Source organism: Zootoca vivipara, chromosome Z (assembly GCF_963506605.1).
Source record: "Zootoca vivipara chromosome Z, rZooViv1.1, whole genome shotgun sequence".
NCBI classification, from domain to species: Eukaryota; Metazoa; Chordata; class Lepidosauria; order Squamata; family Lacertidae; genus Zootoca; species Zootoca vivipara.
The window spans coordinates 39,318,531-39,336,806 of NC_083294.1; the positions used below are offsets into that span (position 1 = coordinate 39,318,531).

At 46.1% G+C, this 18,276-nt stretch overlaps 1 protein-coding gene across 3 annotated transcripts in view; it reads left to right on the plus strand.

Moving 5' to 3' along the window:
- TBC1D8B (TBC1 domain family member 8B) overlaps positions 1–18,276 on the plus strand; it is a 47,879-nt gene that overhangs the window by 21,099 nt on the left and 8,504 nt on the right. For 2 of the 3 annotated variants that reach the window (XM_035113279.2, XM_035113280.2), the window contains 9 exons: positions 1,706–1,920; positions 3,706–3,823; positions 5,754–6,039; positions 8,686–8,815; positions 10,720–10,818; positions 12,186–12,254; positions 15,326–15,566; positions 16,593–16,658; positions 17,329–17,412. In XM_035113279.2, the coding sequence (XP_034969170.1) occupies positions 1,706–1,920; positions 3,706–3,823; positions 5,754–6,039; positions 8,686–8,815; positions 10,720–10,818; positions 12,186–12,254; positions 15,326–15,566; positions 16,593–16,658; positions 17,329–17,412 (1,308 nt within the window). Of the gene's footprint in view, positions 1–1,705; positions 1,921–3,705; positions 3,824–5,753; positions 6,040–8,685; positions 8,816–10,639; positions 10,819–12,185; positions 12,255–15,325; positions 15,567–16,592; positions 16,659–17,328; positions 17,413–18,276 lie in introns of those variants that run through there. The other variant, XR_004692456.2, reaches the window with a different exon arrangement.

The following is an 18,276-nucleotide window of genomic DNA, read 5'->3' on the forward strand; positions in this document are numbered from 1 at the left end:
AGGGCGGCAGACATCAAAATGTTAAAATAATACAATTAAAAATAAAACAAGGCAATTAAAACCATCTAAAACCTTTTAAAAGCAACCCTCAATACATATTTCCTGGGCAGCTTACAAACAAAATAGTATTGAAAATACAATATATAAGGTTGCCTCCAAAGTTAGGGAATTAAGCTTTCTTAAAACAGGTGAAACTCGGAAAATTAGAATATCGTCGAAAAGTGCATGTATTTCAGTAATGCAACTTAAAAGGTGAAACCAATATATGAGATAGATGCATGACATGCAAAGCAAGATATGTCAAGCCTTTATTTGTTGTAATTGTAATTATTTGTCATTAGGCGGGTCAATTATAAATTGAATGTAATTAATGAAATGTAATAGCAATGTTTATTTTTGTGTTATTGTAACTATTTGTTTTATTACTGTGGAATTTCCAAAAGAAAACATTTGTAAAAAAATAAAATAAATAAGTAGCATTACTGAAATAAATGCACTTTTCGACGATATTCTAATTTTCCGAGTTTCACCTGTACAGTCATACCTTGGATCCCTTGGTACTCAAACGTTTTGGCTCCCGAATGCCGCAAACCCAGAAGTGAGTGTTCCGATTTGCGAACGTTCTTTGGAACCCAAATGTCCGGGGCTTCCGCAGCTTCCGATTGGCTGCAGGAGCTTCCTGCAGCCAATCGGAAGCCACGCTTTGGTTTCTGAACGTTTTAGAAGTCGAACGGATTTCCGGAACGGATTCCGTTTGACTTCCAAGGTACAACTGTAATGGATTTCTCTTGCTTTTCGGAAGGTTTTCAGTTATGTTTATTTATCTACATACAGTTTTCATTAAAAAAAAATCCCACAATGCAGTGAGATTCAGGTAGGTAGCCGTGTTGGTCTGATGCAGTTGAAAAAAATAATAAACTGTCCAGTTGCGGAACTGTCCAATAAAAACCATGTAACATACTAAACATTAAGGTTTATGTGTGTGTATATAAAAGCAATATGTATTTGGACAGAATTTAAGCTTGGCATGGGAGAGAATGATGCTGTCTTCTAAAGGTAGTGGGGGGGATCGAGGTGGGGGCACAGAAAGGGCAAAATATATTTTTATGTGAGCAAGAAAGAAAAATATCAGCATATGCTGATGACAGGAAGTCAGGAATTTTTATTGGGGGGGGCAAATAGAGGACGAGTCCCTTGTTTTTGAGGGATGCTTCCCCCCTCCCCCCGGGGCACAGCAGCCCCCTGGCGCTGCCTGTGACTCTAGGGGCTGCAGAGCAGGTAATAGTTTGGTGCTAGCCCAGTTAAAGAGGAGGGTTGGAATGATGGGGAAAGAGAAATTGTGTGACCCACACAGGAGCACTGCATGTCAGGATCCCAGTTTGAGTAGCACTGGTCTAGGTGGTTTATTCCCAGAAGGCTGCTTAAAATGATCCCTGCGCATTAGCTGAGCTTTTGCCAGCCTGGTGCCGGCCCGTGCTGGCTGGAGCTGATGGGGAGTTGTAGTTTGGAATGCCTGCAAGGCACCAGGTTGGCAAAGGCTGCATCAAAGGTGGGGAGCAAATCCATGGGTGCAAATCAGCCTTGAGCCCTTATTCAGACATGGTGGCCTGAATAAGCACACTCAGCTCTTATAAGTGTTGCAGGGAAAATGCAAATGTCCTCTTCCTGGTTGTTCTGTAACAGTGTGACCTAAACACCTTGGCAGGTGCTGCAAATGACATGGCTACGCACCCTGGCTATTACACCGACATGGTGGAGAGGTCCTTGGGCACGTGTACTTTGGCAACGGATGAAATCGAACGTGATCTGCGCCGCTCCTTGCCCGAGCATCCAGCTTTCCAGAGCGACACAGGCATTTCTGCCCTGAGGAGGGTTCTCACGGCGTACGCCTACAGGAACCCTAAGATAGGATATTGCCAGGTGAGACTTGCCTGTGGCCCCAGCCATCCTTGTATAGTCTGCAAACTGCTAACTTTTCTTTTTCTTCTTCTTTTTAAATTGTTTTGTTTGTTCATAGTATATGTACAAATGGGACCTGGAGAGAAAAGGCTGGCAGCAGAGGTTTTGTTTTGTTTAACAAAAAAGTATATACTATACTTCTCAGGGGGTTGCAAAAATATAAAACAGAGCATTAAAATTCCGGTGTGGGGAGGGGAGAAACAGTAGAAAGGTGTATTTGAAGCATTCTAAAGATTATTAAAATCAGCTTTATAAATAAAACACATGTAACTTCTACATGTCTGGGTAGACTTGCCTAAACAAAAATGTTTCAAGTAGGTGCAGAAAAGACTACAGAGAAGGCACCTGCCTGATGTCAATTGGCAGGGAGTTCCAGAGTGTGGGCACCACCGCACAAAGGAAAGATCAGTCTCTTGAAAGTGCAGGAGGAGTATTTTGTGGCGCTTGTAATGGTACCAGTTCCACACTGGATGCACCTGTCCAGGGATGCTATGTCCTTTTCCATTTCATCCTCCTTCCCCCTCGTTTTCTGTTCCCCTCTCATAATAATAATAATAATAATAATAATAATAATAACAACAACAACAACAACAACAACCCTGCCCTGGTTTCCCCAGCCACTCTGGGTGGCTTCCAACAGAATATTAAAATACAATAATCTATTAAACATTCAAAGCTTCCCTAAACAGGGAACTTCCCTAACCAGTTACTTAGCATTCTTTGCCAAAAAAGCATGCCCAGTCCCCACCAAGCTGTTTGGGGTCCAAAGCACTTTTTTATTTTTATTTTTTGCAAACCTTAGAGTTCCCCTAATCCTGTTAGGGATTGTGCTTAGGTTCCTGTTGCTTTTGGCCACATAAGGAGAATGATTTTTGACACACCCACCTGTCAGTCACCTGACATCGCAGTGATGTCAGAATATAGACACCTGTCAAAGTTGGCCAATGGTGGGTTGTTGGGAGATAACCTGCTCACCCCTGCGCACAGTGGGAGGCAGTTGGCGCTGTGGTCTAAACCAGTGCTCCCCAACCTTTTTATCGCCGCGGACCATTCAACGTTTGATAATTTTACTGCGGCCCACTGAGGGGGGGACGTTTATTGTTTATATTTTATTTAGATTGTTTTGATTTAATAATTTTAATTTAATTGTATTTAATGATCCTTAGGCGGCCCGGTACCAATTGATCCACGGACCACTACCAGTCCGTGGCCGGGTGGTTGAGGACCACTGGTCTAAACCACTGAGCCTCTTGGGCTTGCAGATCGTAAGGTCAGCAGTGTGAAAGGGTGAGCCCCCGTTGCTCTGTCCCAGCTCCTGCCTACATAGCAGTTTGAAAGTGTACCAACACAAGTAGATCAATAGGTACCACTGCGGCAGGAAGGTAAATGGCTTTTCCATGCACTCTGGCACTCGTCACGGTTCCCCTTTGTGCCAGAAGCGGCTTAGTCCTGCTGGCCACATGAGCTGGAAAGCTGTCTACCGGCTCCCTGAGCCTGAAAGCGAGATGAGCGCCGTAGCCCCATGGTAGCTTTTGACTGGACTTAACCATCCAGGGGTCCTTTACCTTTACCTACCTTTATAGTGCTTCCCAAACGCTTAAGAATAAGGTGGTGGTTGTGCATTCGGGAAGTGCCACATTCAGGGCTAAGCAGGCTTTGCAAGGAGCAGAACTAGTCCCTCGATGTCCTTTTTACGAAATGACGTACATCTCTCTCCCTCCTAACACTGCTTGCTGTGCTCGATAGGCAATGAACATTCTGACATCAGTGCTGCTCCTTTACGCCAAGGAGGAAGAAGCTTTCTGGCTCCTGGTTGCTGTGTGCGAAAGGATGCTGCCCGATTATTTCAACCGCCGAATCATTGGTACTGCTTCACTTTAATGATTGCTTTCGCACATGAAAGGAATAGGCTGTGCAGTAAGAGTAGATTCCAGCATTTGATTCCCAGTGCATTAGTCCCAATGGCAAGAGACCCTTCCTCTTGGAACGAGCAGTGCTGCTATATGGAACAGGTTGCAGAGATAGTGGAGGTGCCTGCTCAGGGAAGGGGACCCATGGAGTGCTCCTTGTCCAAGGGGCCTCTCAACATCTGGAGCCAGAACTTTATGTTTCGGTCATAGGAATCTGCCCTATATTGAGCTGAGGCCACTGGCCCATCCAGATAAGTGCTGCTTCCATAGAGTAGCAGTGATTCTCTGGGCATTTGGACAGTCCCAGTCCTTTCTACCCCCCCCCTTTCTCCCTCCCTCCCTCCCTCCCTCCTTTCCTTCCATTTATAGTGATGCCTTAATTCAAAGGCACCCCAGGCAGTTCACAAATAAATAAAATGTACTGTTGGTCCTGTGTTTTGATGGAGGAGAGGACATTCAAACCGGAGCTGGTTCTGTTGTTGAGTTTACCTGCCTGCCTCCTGTGCTTCTTCCTTCCTACAGGGAAGATTGTGCCTGTTGGCTGTGTGCGTGAGGGGAAAGACCAGGTGAAGCAGGACCTGATGTCGATTCTACTTTCCTCTCTTGCAGAGCATTTCCAAAAGAATATATAAGTTGATCTTTCAATCAGCTTAAATACACTTTCCCGAACATAATCCAGTCATTCCCCTTCTCTTAGAATCATAGAATTGGAAGGGACACCGAGAGTCATCTAGTCCAACCCCCTGCAGTGCAGGAATCTCAGCTAAAACATCCATGACAGATGGCCATCCAACCTCTGCTTAAAAACCTCCAAGGAAGGAGAGTCCACCACCTCCTGAGGAGCTTTTACTGCCAGAAAGTTCTTCCTGATGATTAGTCAGAATCTCCTTCCTTCTAATTCGAATCCATTGCAGGGGAGGGCTTTCGTAATATCGTTCGTGTGCAAGGCCAAAATTTGATGCCCCACCTGCCCAGCCCTCGCGCCACTTTCCTAAAACCAGATAAGTGAGGTACAAGACTTTGGGAGAAGGCATGAGGCTCTGGTGGGGTCCTATCTCCTTCCTAAAGCTGGACAACTACTAACTAGGCTTTGGCAAAGAGGCAGGAGGACTCTAGGACCTCTTTTCTGAACTAAGAACTTACTAGGCTTTGGGAAGGAGGCAGGAGTCACCCTCTTGTCTCAGAGCCATGGGCAGGTGTCTTGCCAAATGCAAGGTGGTTCTTTTAAAATGAGATTCAGAAGTCATACAAAACACAAGTGAGTGAGAAGATTAAAGATTTTATTCTAAGCAGCAAGCAATATATACATACCAAGCAAGCACTTCAATCTGCCACTTGGAAGCCTCAAGAAGCGGCGAAGTGACTCCCCCAGGTAGCCTCAGTTTGCTTGGCCCTGTGGCCGATCAGTCCATGCACGAGCTTCTCCAAAACTCTGCCCACAACTATCTGATTTATAACTAGCTACCCTGTGTGGCTTGCCCGACTGGCTACGTCATTCATTCCTGGCTACGTCATTCATTCCTGGCTACGTGCAAATTATTCATTAGCCACCCCCTCCCAATGCCTCACTTTCTCAAAACAATGTCCAGCATCAAAGAAGGTACCTAGCACTAGCACTTCCTCCCAACTGATTAGGACATTAAAGGCTGTTCTTCATGCCATCAAGGAACTTAACAAGAGACAGGGTAACCATGTCAGATTACTAACTCCTCGAAATACAATTTATCTTCCGGATAGATTGGCCATACAGCGGGGTAACCAGTTACACTGTCCTAAATTCGCCTAAATCCATTGGTTCTCTTCCAGAGCAGGAGAAAGCAAGCATGTTCCCTCTTCTGTGTGGCAGCCGTTCAGATATTTGAAGGTGGCTATCATATCTTGCAGGTGCCTTGGTAGACCAAGCGGTGTTTGAGGAGCTGATCAGGAACTATCTGCCACAGCTGACGGAGCACATGACCGACATGACGTTCTTCTCCTCTGTCTCCCTGTCCTGGTTCCTCACTCTGTTCATCAGCGTGCTGCCCATCGAGAGTGCGGTCAATGTGGTTGACTGCTTCTTCTATGACGGGATCAAGGCCGTTCTGCAGCTGGGCCTGGCTGTGCTAGATTATAACATGGACAGGCTGCTGACTTGTAAGGATGATGCAGAAGCTGTGACTGTCCTCAACAGGTAACAGAGCCTTTTTAAAGAAGAAAAAGCTAAGATGCTTGACCTGACAGTGCAGTTCTGTTCATATTGACTCAGAAATAAGTGCCGTTTGGTTCAACTTGTTGCTACTATTACCACCAATAATAATCTATTTATATGCTGCCCATCTTGGGTTTCCCAAGCCACTCTGAGCAGCTTCCAATAAATTAAACACAATGCATCAAACATTAAAAACTTCCCAATACAGTGGTACCTTGGTTCTCGAACTTAATCTGTTCCGGGAGTCCTTTCAAATCCCAAAACTGTTCGAAAACCAAGGTGCGGCTTCCAATTGGCTGCAGGAGCTTCCTGCACTTAAGTGGAAGCAGCAGAAGCCTCATTAGATGTTCAGCTTCCGAAAAACGTTTGCAAACCAGAACACTTACTTCCAGGTTTGCGGCATTCAGGAGCCGATTTGTTCAACAACTAAGCCATTCAGGAACTAAGGTACCACTGTACAGGGCTGCCTTCAGATGTCTTCTAAAAGTCAGGTGGTAGTTTATTTCCTTGACATCTGATGGGAGGGCATTCCACATGGGTGCACCACTACTGAAAAGGTCCTCTGCCTGGTTCCCTGTAGCTTTGCTTCTCTGTGATGGAACCGCCAGAAGACCCTCGGAGCTGGACCTCAGTGTCTGGGCTGAATTTATTTACGATTACATTCATAGTCCACCTTCCTTCCAAAGGGTTCAGGGTAGCATAGAGGTTCCCTGCTCACCATTTTATCCTTGTGAGGTTAAGTTAGGCTGAGAGATGGTGACTGGCCCAAGGTCATCCAGTGAGCTTTGTGGCTGAGTGAGGATTCAAACCCTTGACTTCCAGGTCCTAGTCCAACATTCTTACCCCCAAAACAACAATTGCCGCTATTATTATTATTAAAATTTGTAAGCTGCCCTTCATCTGCCACCTTAGAAATGACACCACAATGGAATCCAGTGATATTGGATTGTAACTTGAATACAACTGGAGTAATGTGGATATTTTTGTCCTTTTCAGATTAGGCCTCTGTCTAGGGCAGGGGTCCCCAAACTACGGCCCCCGGGCCGGATGCGGCCCAATCGGCCTCCCAATCCGGCCCGCGACGACCCCCGCCGCCCGCTCTTACGGTGCGCGGCGCGGCGACGATCTAAAAAATCACCAAAAATCCTTTGTGCGCATGCGTATGGGCCTCTCCCGACCCAGAAGAGGTCATTTCCGATGCACTTCCGGGTCGGGGGAGGCCCATACGCATGCGCACAAGCGATTTTCGGCGATTTTTTCCCCGCACGGGCGCGCACTCCCCCGCCCTCCGGCCCGCTGCGCGCGCACTCCCCTACCCTCCGGCCCGCCGCGCGGTCGGCGCGGCGGGCACCGGCCCACTGCACGGTAAGTCTGGGGACCCCTGGTCTAGGATCCCCACCCATACCCCACCACCAGAATTTATAATAACCTTTTGCTTTCTGTTTTAATTGATGGGCAGCACAATGCAGCTTCCAGTCAAAAGCAGCAAAACACAATAAAAAACAGGGTGAAATACATTGTGAAAAAAAATGTAGCTTCAGCAGCAGCAAAGCAGTGGAATTTTGAGAAAGTGCTGTGGGCGCCAGTCACAAAATGGCTGACATGAGACACATTATGTGTTGTGCTTGGGGGGGGTGTAACACAAAATGGCTGCCATATCTAAAAAGAACAGAAAGAGAGATTGGACTACAAAGTGTGCTTCATGGTGGGGCCTGGGGGCGCGGGGAAGGGCACCTACAATCACAATCACCATCGTTAAAATTTGTGTGCCGCCTGTTGTGACGTGGGATTTGTGATTTCAGCTCTCTTGACATAACATGCTGGAGACAGTTCTCCTGTAACAGCTCTTTATTAAAGTGAACAAGACTGACTGTGAGGGCAGGAAGGCTACATTTATAGGGACAGGGGACTAGCTAGAAAGGGATACATTTTGGAGGGAACAATATCAGGCAATCACAGTGCTGCCTTTTGGAGGAAACCAATAAGACAGAGGATCCAAATACAGCAGCTTAAATGAACCAATAGTAGCTGTACCCTCTGGAACCAAAAGGCAGTTACTTTACCCTGATGCAAATACAGACAATAGTAATACATATATAAAATCATTTGACTCAATACACAACACCGCCCTTCATCCAAAGATCACAGGGTGGTCCACAACATAAAAATGCAGAATGAAGACACAAAATCACTCGCTCGCTGGCAAAAACTCTTTACTCCTCTGTTCTGAACAAAAGTGGGGGCGAATTTTCCCTCCTGGCATCCAGTGAAAAGTGGGCAAACAGGAACTGTGGGAATGAAGAGCAAACCATCTTTCAGGCACTATCCTTTTTTAATGTGGTGCTCACTGAGAAATTTCATGGGCGCTATGGGCAGTCTTGACTTGCCCACCCCCAGGCGCTGTGCTGATGACCCCTCCTCAACAAAAAAATATAAAATAGCCACAGCTGCCCTACTCAACACTAATAAACAAAATAGCAGGTTGGCACATTTATATAATTATTATTTTTCATGCACAACAAGGTTTTTCTTTGTGGTCTTTTATTATTATAAAATACTCATTTCTACTCACTTTTAATTCACTATGTTTTGTACATGTCCCCCCTCCCTTTTTTATTGCAAATCAAGGTTTTTTGACAGTGTTACCAACAAGGACAGCCCTCTGCCTCCAGCCGTGCAGCAGGCCTCGGGTGCAAATGAAGGCAAGAGCTCTCACCCCAAAGTGGACATCACGGACTTGATTCGAGAGTCCAACGAGGTTCGTAAAACCAACTGGCTTCAGAGGGGTGGGTGCTGTTTCCCCCTCTTTCCTGCATTGTCACTGCCTGTTCAACAAACCACCTAGAGTTCTCTCTCTTGTGGGTAAAATGGTTTTCTCCTTCAAGGTATCCAATAATAGAATGAGGGGCCTTAGAACAGGGTCCCCAAACTAAGGCCCAGGGGCCGGATGCGGCCCAATTGCCTTTTCAATCCGGCTCGTGGACGGTATGGGAATCAGCATGTTTTTACATGAGTAGAATGTGTCCTTTTATTTACAATGCATCTCTGGGTTATTTGTGGGGCCTGCCTGGTGTTTTTACATGAATAGAATGTGTCCTTTTATTTAAAATGCATCTCTGGGTTATTTGTGGGGCATAGGAATTTGTTCATATTTTTTCCCAAAATATAGTCCGGCCCCCCACAAGGTCTGAGGGACAGTGGACCGGCCCCCTGCTGAAAAAGTTTGCTGACCCCTGCCTTAGAAGTAATCTAGCCCCACTGTTCAGGGCAGACTCTAGGATGCATTCCTAATGGGATAGCTTTCCAGATTCTGCTTAAATACCTCCAGTGAAAGAGACCCTTCTACCTCCTGGGGCAGCCCTCAGGACTATTTGTTTTACTGCATTTATATCCGAAACTTTTTCTCCAAGAAGCTCAGGGTGGCACGCATGGTCCTGCCCCTTATTTAATCCCCACAACAAACCTGTGATGGAGCAATGTACATTTGTTTTATATGAACATCTGTTCAGATGTAGTTGGGCAATCTGGGGTGAAGCCAAAATGGTCTCCATTTTTTGATTATATAAATATGGAGAGTCAAATAAGTACTCATCCTGTGACTCCTCGTTGTGGTTGGGCTATATAGACACATCTTTAAAACTTGGCTATACCCTGTTTCTCCGAAAATAAGACGTAGCCATAAAATAAGATGTAGCAGGATTTTTAAGCATTCAAGGAATATAAGCCATACCCCCAAAATAACACATAGTGATAGGCGCAGCAGCAATGCCGGCCGCGGCAGGAGGAGAAGGAGGAGGAGGAAAAAATAAGACCTTCCCTGAAAATAAGCCATAGTGTGTTTTTTGGAGGAAAAAGAAATATAAGACGGTGTCTTATTTTCGGAGAAACATGGTATATGTAACTGCATCTCAATAATTTGCTTTTTATATTGAATATGCTATGTATATGGGTCTGTTATTGTTTATATGTCTATGTGTCAGTTTGTGCATATGTTTTATGATAAATCAATTAAAAAGCAACCCTGTGGGGTAGGATAGGCTAAGAGGCGGTGGCTGATCCATTGAGCTTCATAGTAGAGTAGGGATTTGAACCCTGGTCTCTCAAGTCCTAGTTGGACACTCTAGCCCCAAAAGTAAACCAGGCTTTGTGAGAACTGGGGGTTCCCTCCCATCTTAGAAACTGCTTCCTGATAGTACAGTCGCTTAAATAACGCAGACATAATCCAAAGAGAAAAGAAATTCTGAGAGCATTTTACTGAGGAAAACTGAACAAAACCTGTATATAATTTGAGGGGAAAGGAACAGAGCGGTTTTGCCTTTCTGACATTAGGCAGTGTACAAAGCTGGGAGACATTTAACCAAACATACAGAGGAAAAGCTCCTGCAGATCTGCACAGACATTCAGGGCAAGCATCAAGGCACTTTGTCTGGTGGCTAAGCAACACCCCCCCCTTAAGCCTTCTTACAGATAACAGAATTAACCCTTTAGTTCCACACAGAATGATCCCTGCTATTGCACTTCCAATGCTTCCCTGGTAGGAGAGGCTTACCAGCCCTATTGCGTCTTGCATCCCGCTGTTCAGGTAGCCAGAATCTTACAGCATCCCAATCCAGTTAGGTCTGCCCCTGGAAGCGGCCTGATGGATTCCTGCTCTTCTCCTAGAAATATGGAGACATCCGGTTTGAGGAAGTAGAAAGCATGCGGCGCCGTAACAGGCTGTATGTCATTCAGACCCTGGAGGTCACTACGAAGCACAATGTGGTGAGTGAACTGCATACTGTGCTGTGTGGCACAAGAACATTAGCCATCCCGTTCATTATATGGTAACTTCACAATGTTTCATCGTAGTTGTCATTTTATTTGCTGGCTGTGCACTATTGCTGTAATAATATGCTCTTTTTTTATTTTAAGAGTACAACTGGATAGATATCTGCCTCAAGGGGCTTACAGTCAGAAATCCAAGAAGGGAAGCAGCGGGCAACTATGTGGTTATTTCAGCTGCACATGCTTAGACCTAAATCTCATCCGCGCTATACATTTAAAGCAGTATCGTACCAGTTTAAACAGTCATGGCCTCCTCCAAAGACGGCTGGGAACTGTAGCTTGTTAAAGTGCAGAGAATTGTTAGGAGGAACGCCCCCCCCCCGCCCTGTTTCCCTCACAGAGCCACAGTTCCCTGGGAAGAGGGGTTGACTGTGAAACCACTCTGGGAATTGCAGCTCTGTGAGGGAACAGGGGTCTCCTAACACCTCTCAGCACCCTTAACACCCTAGGATTTTGGGGGGTACCTATTCTTTGGGGGTGACTATTTAAAGTGGCTTGACACTGCTTTAAATGACTCAGGACTGCAATACCTCAAGGACCGCCTCTCTCTCTATATGAACTGAACCAGACCCCGAGACTCTGCGATCATCATCTGAGAGGCCCTTCTTTGTGTGCCTCCCCCTTGAGAGATCCAGAAGGTGGGAACACAAGAATGGGCCTTCTCTGCAGTGTCTCCCCGTCTGTGGAATGCTCTCCCCAGGAGGTTCGCCTGGCACCTTCATTATACACCTTTAGGCACCAGGCAAAAATGTTCCTTTTCTCCCAGGCCTTTGGCTAATTAAGCTATTGCCTTTTAAACTGCGTGTGGTGGAAGGTTATTGGTTTGTTTCTGTTCTTAAGGGAGTAGGGAACCTTTTTCATGAGGGGCACATTCCCAAGGGGTACAGGCCAGAAGCGAGCAGGGCCACAAAGGAAAATTTTCCTTTTCTACAAAGAGTGTGAAGCAGGGTCTGCAAGGGACATTGCCTGAAGACAGGTGTAGTGATCTACAGGGCCAGACAGAGAGGCGTGGGAACTTGGGGTTCCTAATGAACACAGATGCACCTTGTCTTCACGCTAAAATGGCTTTGCTCAGAAATTTGAGGCGGTTGCATTCAGCGGTTGAAGGGGACATGGAAGAGTTTAAGTTAAAAGTGTTTTGACCCAAGTGCACAAGAGGTCCTCAGTTTTTTCCTTCTGTGCCTGATGAAATCAGCCTCTTTTTTTACGAGCTGAAAATCAGCTAATGTCAAAGCACAAAGAACTGAGGGGGAAATGAGTTTTACATCCTCCTAACTTGGTTGCTCTCATTCTGTCCTCTGTAGCTGCGTGTTATCTCCCAGGATGTGAAAATAAGTCCTAGCAACCTGGAAGAGCTGTATGAATTATTCAAGGTGAGAAGCTGTTTTCGCCTAATGCGCTTGTTTCCCAAAATTTCTTTGTTTCCTCTTGAGTAGCCTACTGTGACACACCTCCGACAGAACAGAGGAGATTTGATTAACTCCTAGAAACTGGCTAGCTCTTCTTGATCTTCTTTTTAAAATAATAATAATAAATATCATTCATTTATTTTTATTGTATTTTCCCCAAAGCAGTTATTAGTTTATATTCAATACAGTGTTAAGTAACCAATCTGTCAGTGCAAGGATTTATGCTTGTATAGAGGGACTCCCCCTGCCCCAAACATTCTTCTCATCCCTCATGTACTCAGGGCCGGTGCTAGGGCTTTTTGCGCCCTAGGCAAAAACAACTTCTGGCGCCCCCCGGGCGCATGCGTCATGACGCACGCACAACACCGCTGATGCCCCTGCGTCCCCTCCATTGGCGGGAGGAGCGCGGGCCAAGGGGGGAGCTCGGCGCCCTCCCGCCTGTGGAGGGGACGCTTTGAGCTCCTCAGCGGCGGCGGCGGCGGCAGCACCCATAGCTGAAGGCTTCAGCTGCGGGCGCTGCCGCTGCTTGCTCGCTTCAGCCGCTGGGGAGCTCACAGTGTCCCCTCCGTGGGCGGGAGGGCGCTGAGCTCTCCTTTTGGCTCGCGCTCCTCCCGCCTATGGGGGGGGACCCTATGAGCTCCTCAGCGAGCAGGTGGCGGTGGCGACGGCAGCGGCCATAGCTGAAGGCTTCAGCTGCGGGCGCTTGCCGCCGCTGCCGCCACCGCTCGCTCGCTGCAGCCACCGCTGGGAGGCTCTCGGTGTCCCCTCCATAGGCGGGAGGGCCCTGAGCTCTCCTTTTGGCTCGCGCTCCTCCCGCCTGTGGAGGGGATGCTGGGGGCTCCTCGGCGGCGGTGGTGAGTGAGTGGCGGCGGCGGCAGCGCCTGTAGCTGAAGCCTTCAGCTACGGGCGCTGCCACCGCTCGCTTGCGGCAGCCGCTGAGGAGCTCGTGGCGTTCCCTCCATGGGCAGGAGGAGCGTGAGTGCGCGCCTTGGGAGGGCGGCGGGGGTTTTGCGGGGCAGGCTCGCCAGCGCCCCCTCCATTTTCGCGCCCTAGGCAATTGCCTAGTCCGCCTAAATGGACGCACCGGCCCTGCATGTACTCCATGTTCTCCCCAAATCACTGGGCAGTTTGGGAAACCCTAGAACAAGTTTGGGGTGTGTGCAGAAGGGAGGAGAGCCAACAGAAGTCCTGTTGTGCAAGTGTAAATCCTTGTATCGACCGGTTGGTGATGTAGTGCTACGTTGGATACAAACCATAGTTTCCCATAGGGGCTGATATCAATACAGTGGTACCTTGGTAGTTGAACGGCTTACAGGTAGGTAGCCGTGTTGGTCTGACGCAGTCAAAATAAAAATAAGAAATCCTTCCATTAGCACCTTAGAGACCAACTAAGTTTGTCATAGAAAGCTCATACCTATGACAAACTTAGTTGGTCTCTAAGGTGCTACTGGAAGGATTGCAAACCTGGAAGTGAGTGTTCCATTTTGCGAACATTTTTCAGAAGCTGAACATCCGACATGGCTTCCACAGCTTCTGATTGAGTGTAGAAAGCTCCTGCAGCCAATCCGAAGCTGTGCCTTGGTTTTCGAATCGTCGAACAGACTCCCGGAATAGATTAAATTCAAGAACCAGGGTACCACTGTGTAAAGACACTGAGAGCAGATGATACAGGCCCTGCCAAGGGCTTGGAAACTGAAAAGACAAGGGACACAAGAAGAAGTAGAGAAGTGGAATTAGTGTTTCAAGGCTGAAACAAAGTGAGGAGCTGTAAATGCACATTTATTTCCAGTTTGCTTGAATAGCAATCAGCATCCTTTTTGTTCTTTGTCCCCTTTTGCTTCTGCAGTCCCCAAGAAATAGGCAATGCTACTTATTTTTAAAGCATTTATCAAGTCACTTCATATTTTTATACTGTAATCTCTAGGTGGTGTTCTCTCTCTCTCTCTCTCTCCCCCCCCCACTAAAGCATCAGAATGATATTTTGTATGTGTGTGTGTGTGTGTGTGCAATATCATTTTAAAGATGCACTCCCCACAAACTACAAGCTGTGATTTCAGGCGGAACGGTACTAGTTGAATGCACAGCTAGCGTTTCTACTGACCAGCAGACATTGTCAGTGTTATCTCTGATGCTTTACTATGTTGAACATGGTTCACAAATGTCTGGAACATCGGTTTGCCAGGACGCTTGACCTGAACACAAACGGATGCTGGAGAGAGACTCAATCTGACAATTTCGGGGCATATTTGTTTTTCTCCTTTGACTATAATTAACAGGGCAGGATATCCCCATATCCCCCAAGCTTTTCATTATTCATTATGGTTAATAAATACTACCAGATATTCCATCAAGTAAGATTGTAATTTTGTATGCTGGTTTGCAGTTGTAAAAATAAATTTTAAAAAATCATTTCTGCATTCCTTTTCTTTCTTTTTCTCTGCTTTTTTTTTAAAAAAAAAATTAATTTAATTTTCAAATTTAAGCATCAAGCAACCAAAAAAAATATATGAATTCCATAAATTCCCATGGACTTCCTTCCTTCCCTTTGTGGCTCCTTATGTTAACTTTTTCCCCCTCCTGCATCTTCTCTGTTGATCTAGTTCTATTAAATCTCCATGGCAACCATAGTCCCAACATTCAAGTCCTACTAATAACTTTAATTGCTTACAATGATTGTCAATATAAATTACATATTTTCCCCATTCTTTATTAAAATTTTGGTCTTCCTGATTCCTAATTCTTCTGGTCGTTTTTTGCCATTTCTGCATAGTCCCCAACAGTTCAATCTGCCATTCTTCTCTGGTAGCGACTATGTCTTCTTTCCATCTCTCTGCCTTTGGGGGGGGGGATGGGGGTGGCTACATGTTTTTGTATGCAGCAAAGACAACAACAAAAAGTTGTAGGTAGGGGAAATGTTACCTCTGAGCGACAACACGGAAGCAACGTCCCCTTTCGGAATTGTTCTTATCCTTGTTCTTTCTCCCCCGCAGGTCTTGCGCTTATTTAACACATGGGTTTTTGTGCATATTTTGCAGAAGGAGCATTTTCTCTCTTGCTACTGGAGCATGGACAGCCCGGCCCTGAAGCACCATGACCCCAGCCTCCCCTACCTGGACCAGTATCGCATTGACTGCCAGCAGTTCCGTGTCCTCTACCACCTCCTGAGCCCCTGGGCGCATTGTGCAAACAGGGACTCCCTCGCTCTGTGGACATTCCGGTTGCTGGATGAGAACCTAGATGGGCTTATAAACTTCAAAGAATTTGCCTCTGCTCTGGGTACACTACTGAATGCATGCCATGGAGGGGGGTGCACGAGAGGGTTATGTGCTCCTCAGTCTTGGGCTGGGTTGATTATTTGCCAATGGACTCACTGTCCATTTGGAAGAATAGCAGTGGAAGCAGCCTCAACAGGTTATGTTTGGTAGTATTTTTGCCATTCTATCCACTAAAATGCCAGTGATTTATTTATTTATTTCATTTTAATGAGATAGGCCTGTATGATTCTGGATTTTTCTGGGACAATAACATCTCAGATAATTTTTTATAGAAATATCTAGGTTTACCATCCATGCCTGCCACTTTACGTGGCTTAAATTTCTTTATTGCTTTAGTTATATCTTTCAGCTTTATTGGTGCTACTAAAGACGGTTTTTGTTCATCTGTAATTTTCTCTGACCTTTTAGTTTCTAAGTATTGTCAGCTTGAAACCCCCTCCCCCCCAGGTCCTTTGTATATAATGTTTTTTGTAAAATTATTTGAATTTCTTTCTAATCGATTTGGAACCAAATATTTGTGACCCACTGTTCGTTTTTAGAGAGCTGGTTCTATATACGCTAATAATCTTAGCAGGTTATACTATTTCTCCTTAACGCCCATTATTGCCCACTTAAGAACCTGGGATAAGAACCTTATCCTGAGTCAGACTCATTGGCCCATGTACCTCAGTACTGTCCACACTGACTGGCAGCAGCTCTTCGAGGTCTTGGGCAGTGGCCAGTTCCCAGTGCTACCTGGAGATGCGGTGATTGAACCTTCTACATGCAAAGCAGATGCTTACCATCATCATAATTCTCATCCATCCTCTAAGCCTACACTGAGATGCAAGGATTACACCTGGGGCCTTTTGCATGCAAAGCATTGCAGCCTCTGACAGTAGATTCAACTAGGAGATTTGAGTCTAGTAGCAGTTTCATTACACCCAGGCAGCAAGAGTTGGGGATGATGCTCCCATGTACACCCAAGACTTCTGAATATGAATAATCTTTCTCCCTCCCCCCCCCCCAATCCTTCTCTGTTTGTTAGATGTCATGTATCATGGGAGCTTTACCCAAAAGCTGAAGCTGCTTTTCAAATTGCACATACCTCCAGGTGAGTTGTTCCATTGCCTGCCTGGGATTGTGAAAGATCTCGCTTGCATTCTCTGTGTTTATTAAATGCAATTTTATTAGCTTCATTGCTTTCCTCCAAGGAGCTCATAATGGCATATGTGGTTCTCTTTCTCTCTCATCCGCTCAGCAACCCTGCAAGGTAGGCTGAAAGACAGTGACAAGCCCAAGATCAGCTAGTGAAGTTCATGGCTGAATCTGGATTTGAAACTTGCCCCCCCCCCAGGTCCTAGCCTATCACTGCTGTTTTAATATTTCAGTTATTTTATTGTTTTATGTTTTTACCTTATTAGCTGCTTTGACTATTTTGTGTAGAAAAGTAGGTTGCTTTCATTGAGAAATTACCTCTCAGGGCTATTGTGAAAATGAGAATGGCGGGGGGGGGGGCGAGATATATCCCCAAGCTCTTTCGAGGAAGAACAGGATACCAATTTTGCTGCTTGCTATATGGCAGGGATTGGTGAGCAGCTCCAATTGTGGCCTGAGGCAGGAATGATCTTCTTCAGACATTGTTCTCCATCTGTATAATGGGAATAATGGGCGGCAAGGATAAACTAAGCAAAAGTTTTGTGTGTGGAACGTCCTTTGCAAATGCAAAGTTCTAGTGACAGTGGTTCTCTGCTATCCTCAAAATTCTGTTTTCTTTTTTGCAGCTTTCACCGAAGTGGAATCCCTAAGCCCTTCCAAAGGGACTCGGCTATCTAAAGAAGAGTTGATCCACTTTAGCCAATTAAATGGTAAGCCTCAAGCATGCTCTGTTTATAGAACCAGGCGGAGATTAATCCCCCCCATTCCACTGGGAAGAGGACCGGCAGTAGAACTCCCAACTTGAAGTGCTGAGAAGTGCATTTTAGGTCCCAACTTCTGAGAAGCAAAGGAAGCAGGATTTTCAGGTCTGTAGTTTCATACAGAAGCTGCCCTCCACACTGCACCCCACCATTTAAAGATACTGAAATCGGAATTGACTGAAGTGAGTCTGTTAGAGCTGCACCAGACTGCCTGATGAGCATTTGTAATGATCTACTTGTGCGGGACGCGGGTGGCGCTGTGGTCTAAATCACTGAGCCTCTTGGGCTTGCCGAGCAGAAGGTTGGCGGTTCGAATCCCCGCAACGGGGTGAGCTCCCGTTACTCGGTCCCTGCTCCTGCCAACTTAGCAGTTCGAAAGCACACAGTGTAAGTAGATAAATAGGTACCACTCCGGCAGGAAGGTAAACGGCTTTTCCGTTCGCTGCTCTGGTTCACCAGAAGCGGCTTAGTCATGCTGACCACATGATCAGATGTCTGCGGACAAATGCCAGCTTCCTCGGCCAGTAAAGCGAGATGAGCGCCACAACCCGAGAGTCATTCACGACTGGACTTAACAGTCAGGGGTCCCTTTACCTTTACCTTACTTGTGCAAAGCTCACATAGTGTTTAGACTCTGGGACCCTCTAGGTGTCCTTTTTTAAAATCGTGCATTAATTATGATTTGTTATAATTTGACTTGTTATATCCTGTTCTCTCTCTCCTCACTCCCTCTGTTCTTTTAAGCAGAATTGGGAGAGAGGGGTAATTTAAAGTGGCAAGGGTGCTCCCTTTTTGCGAAAGTGGCTCAGAAGC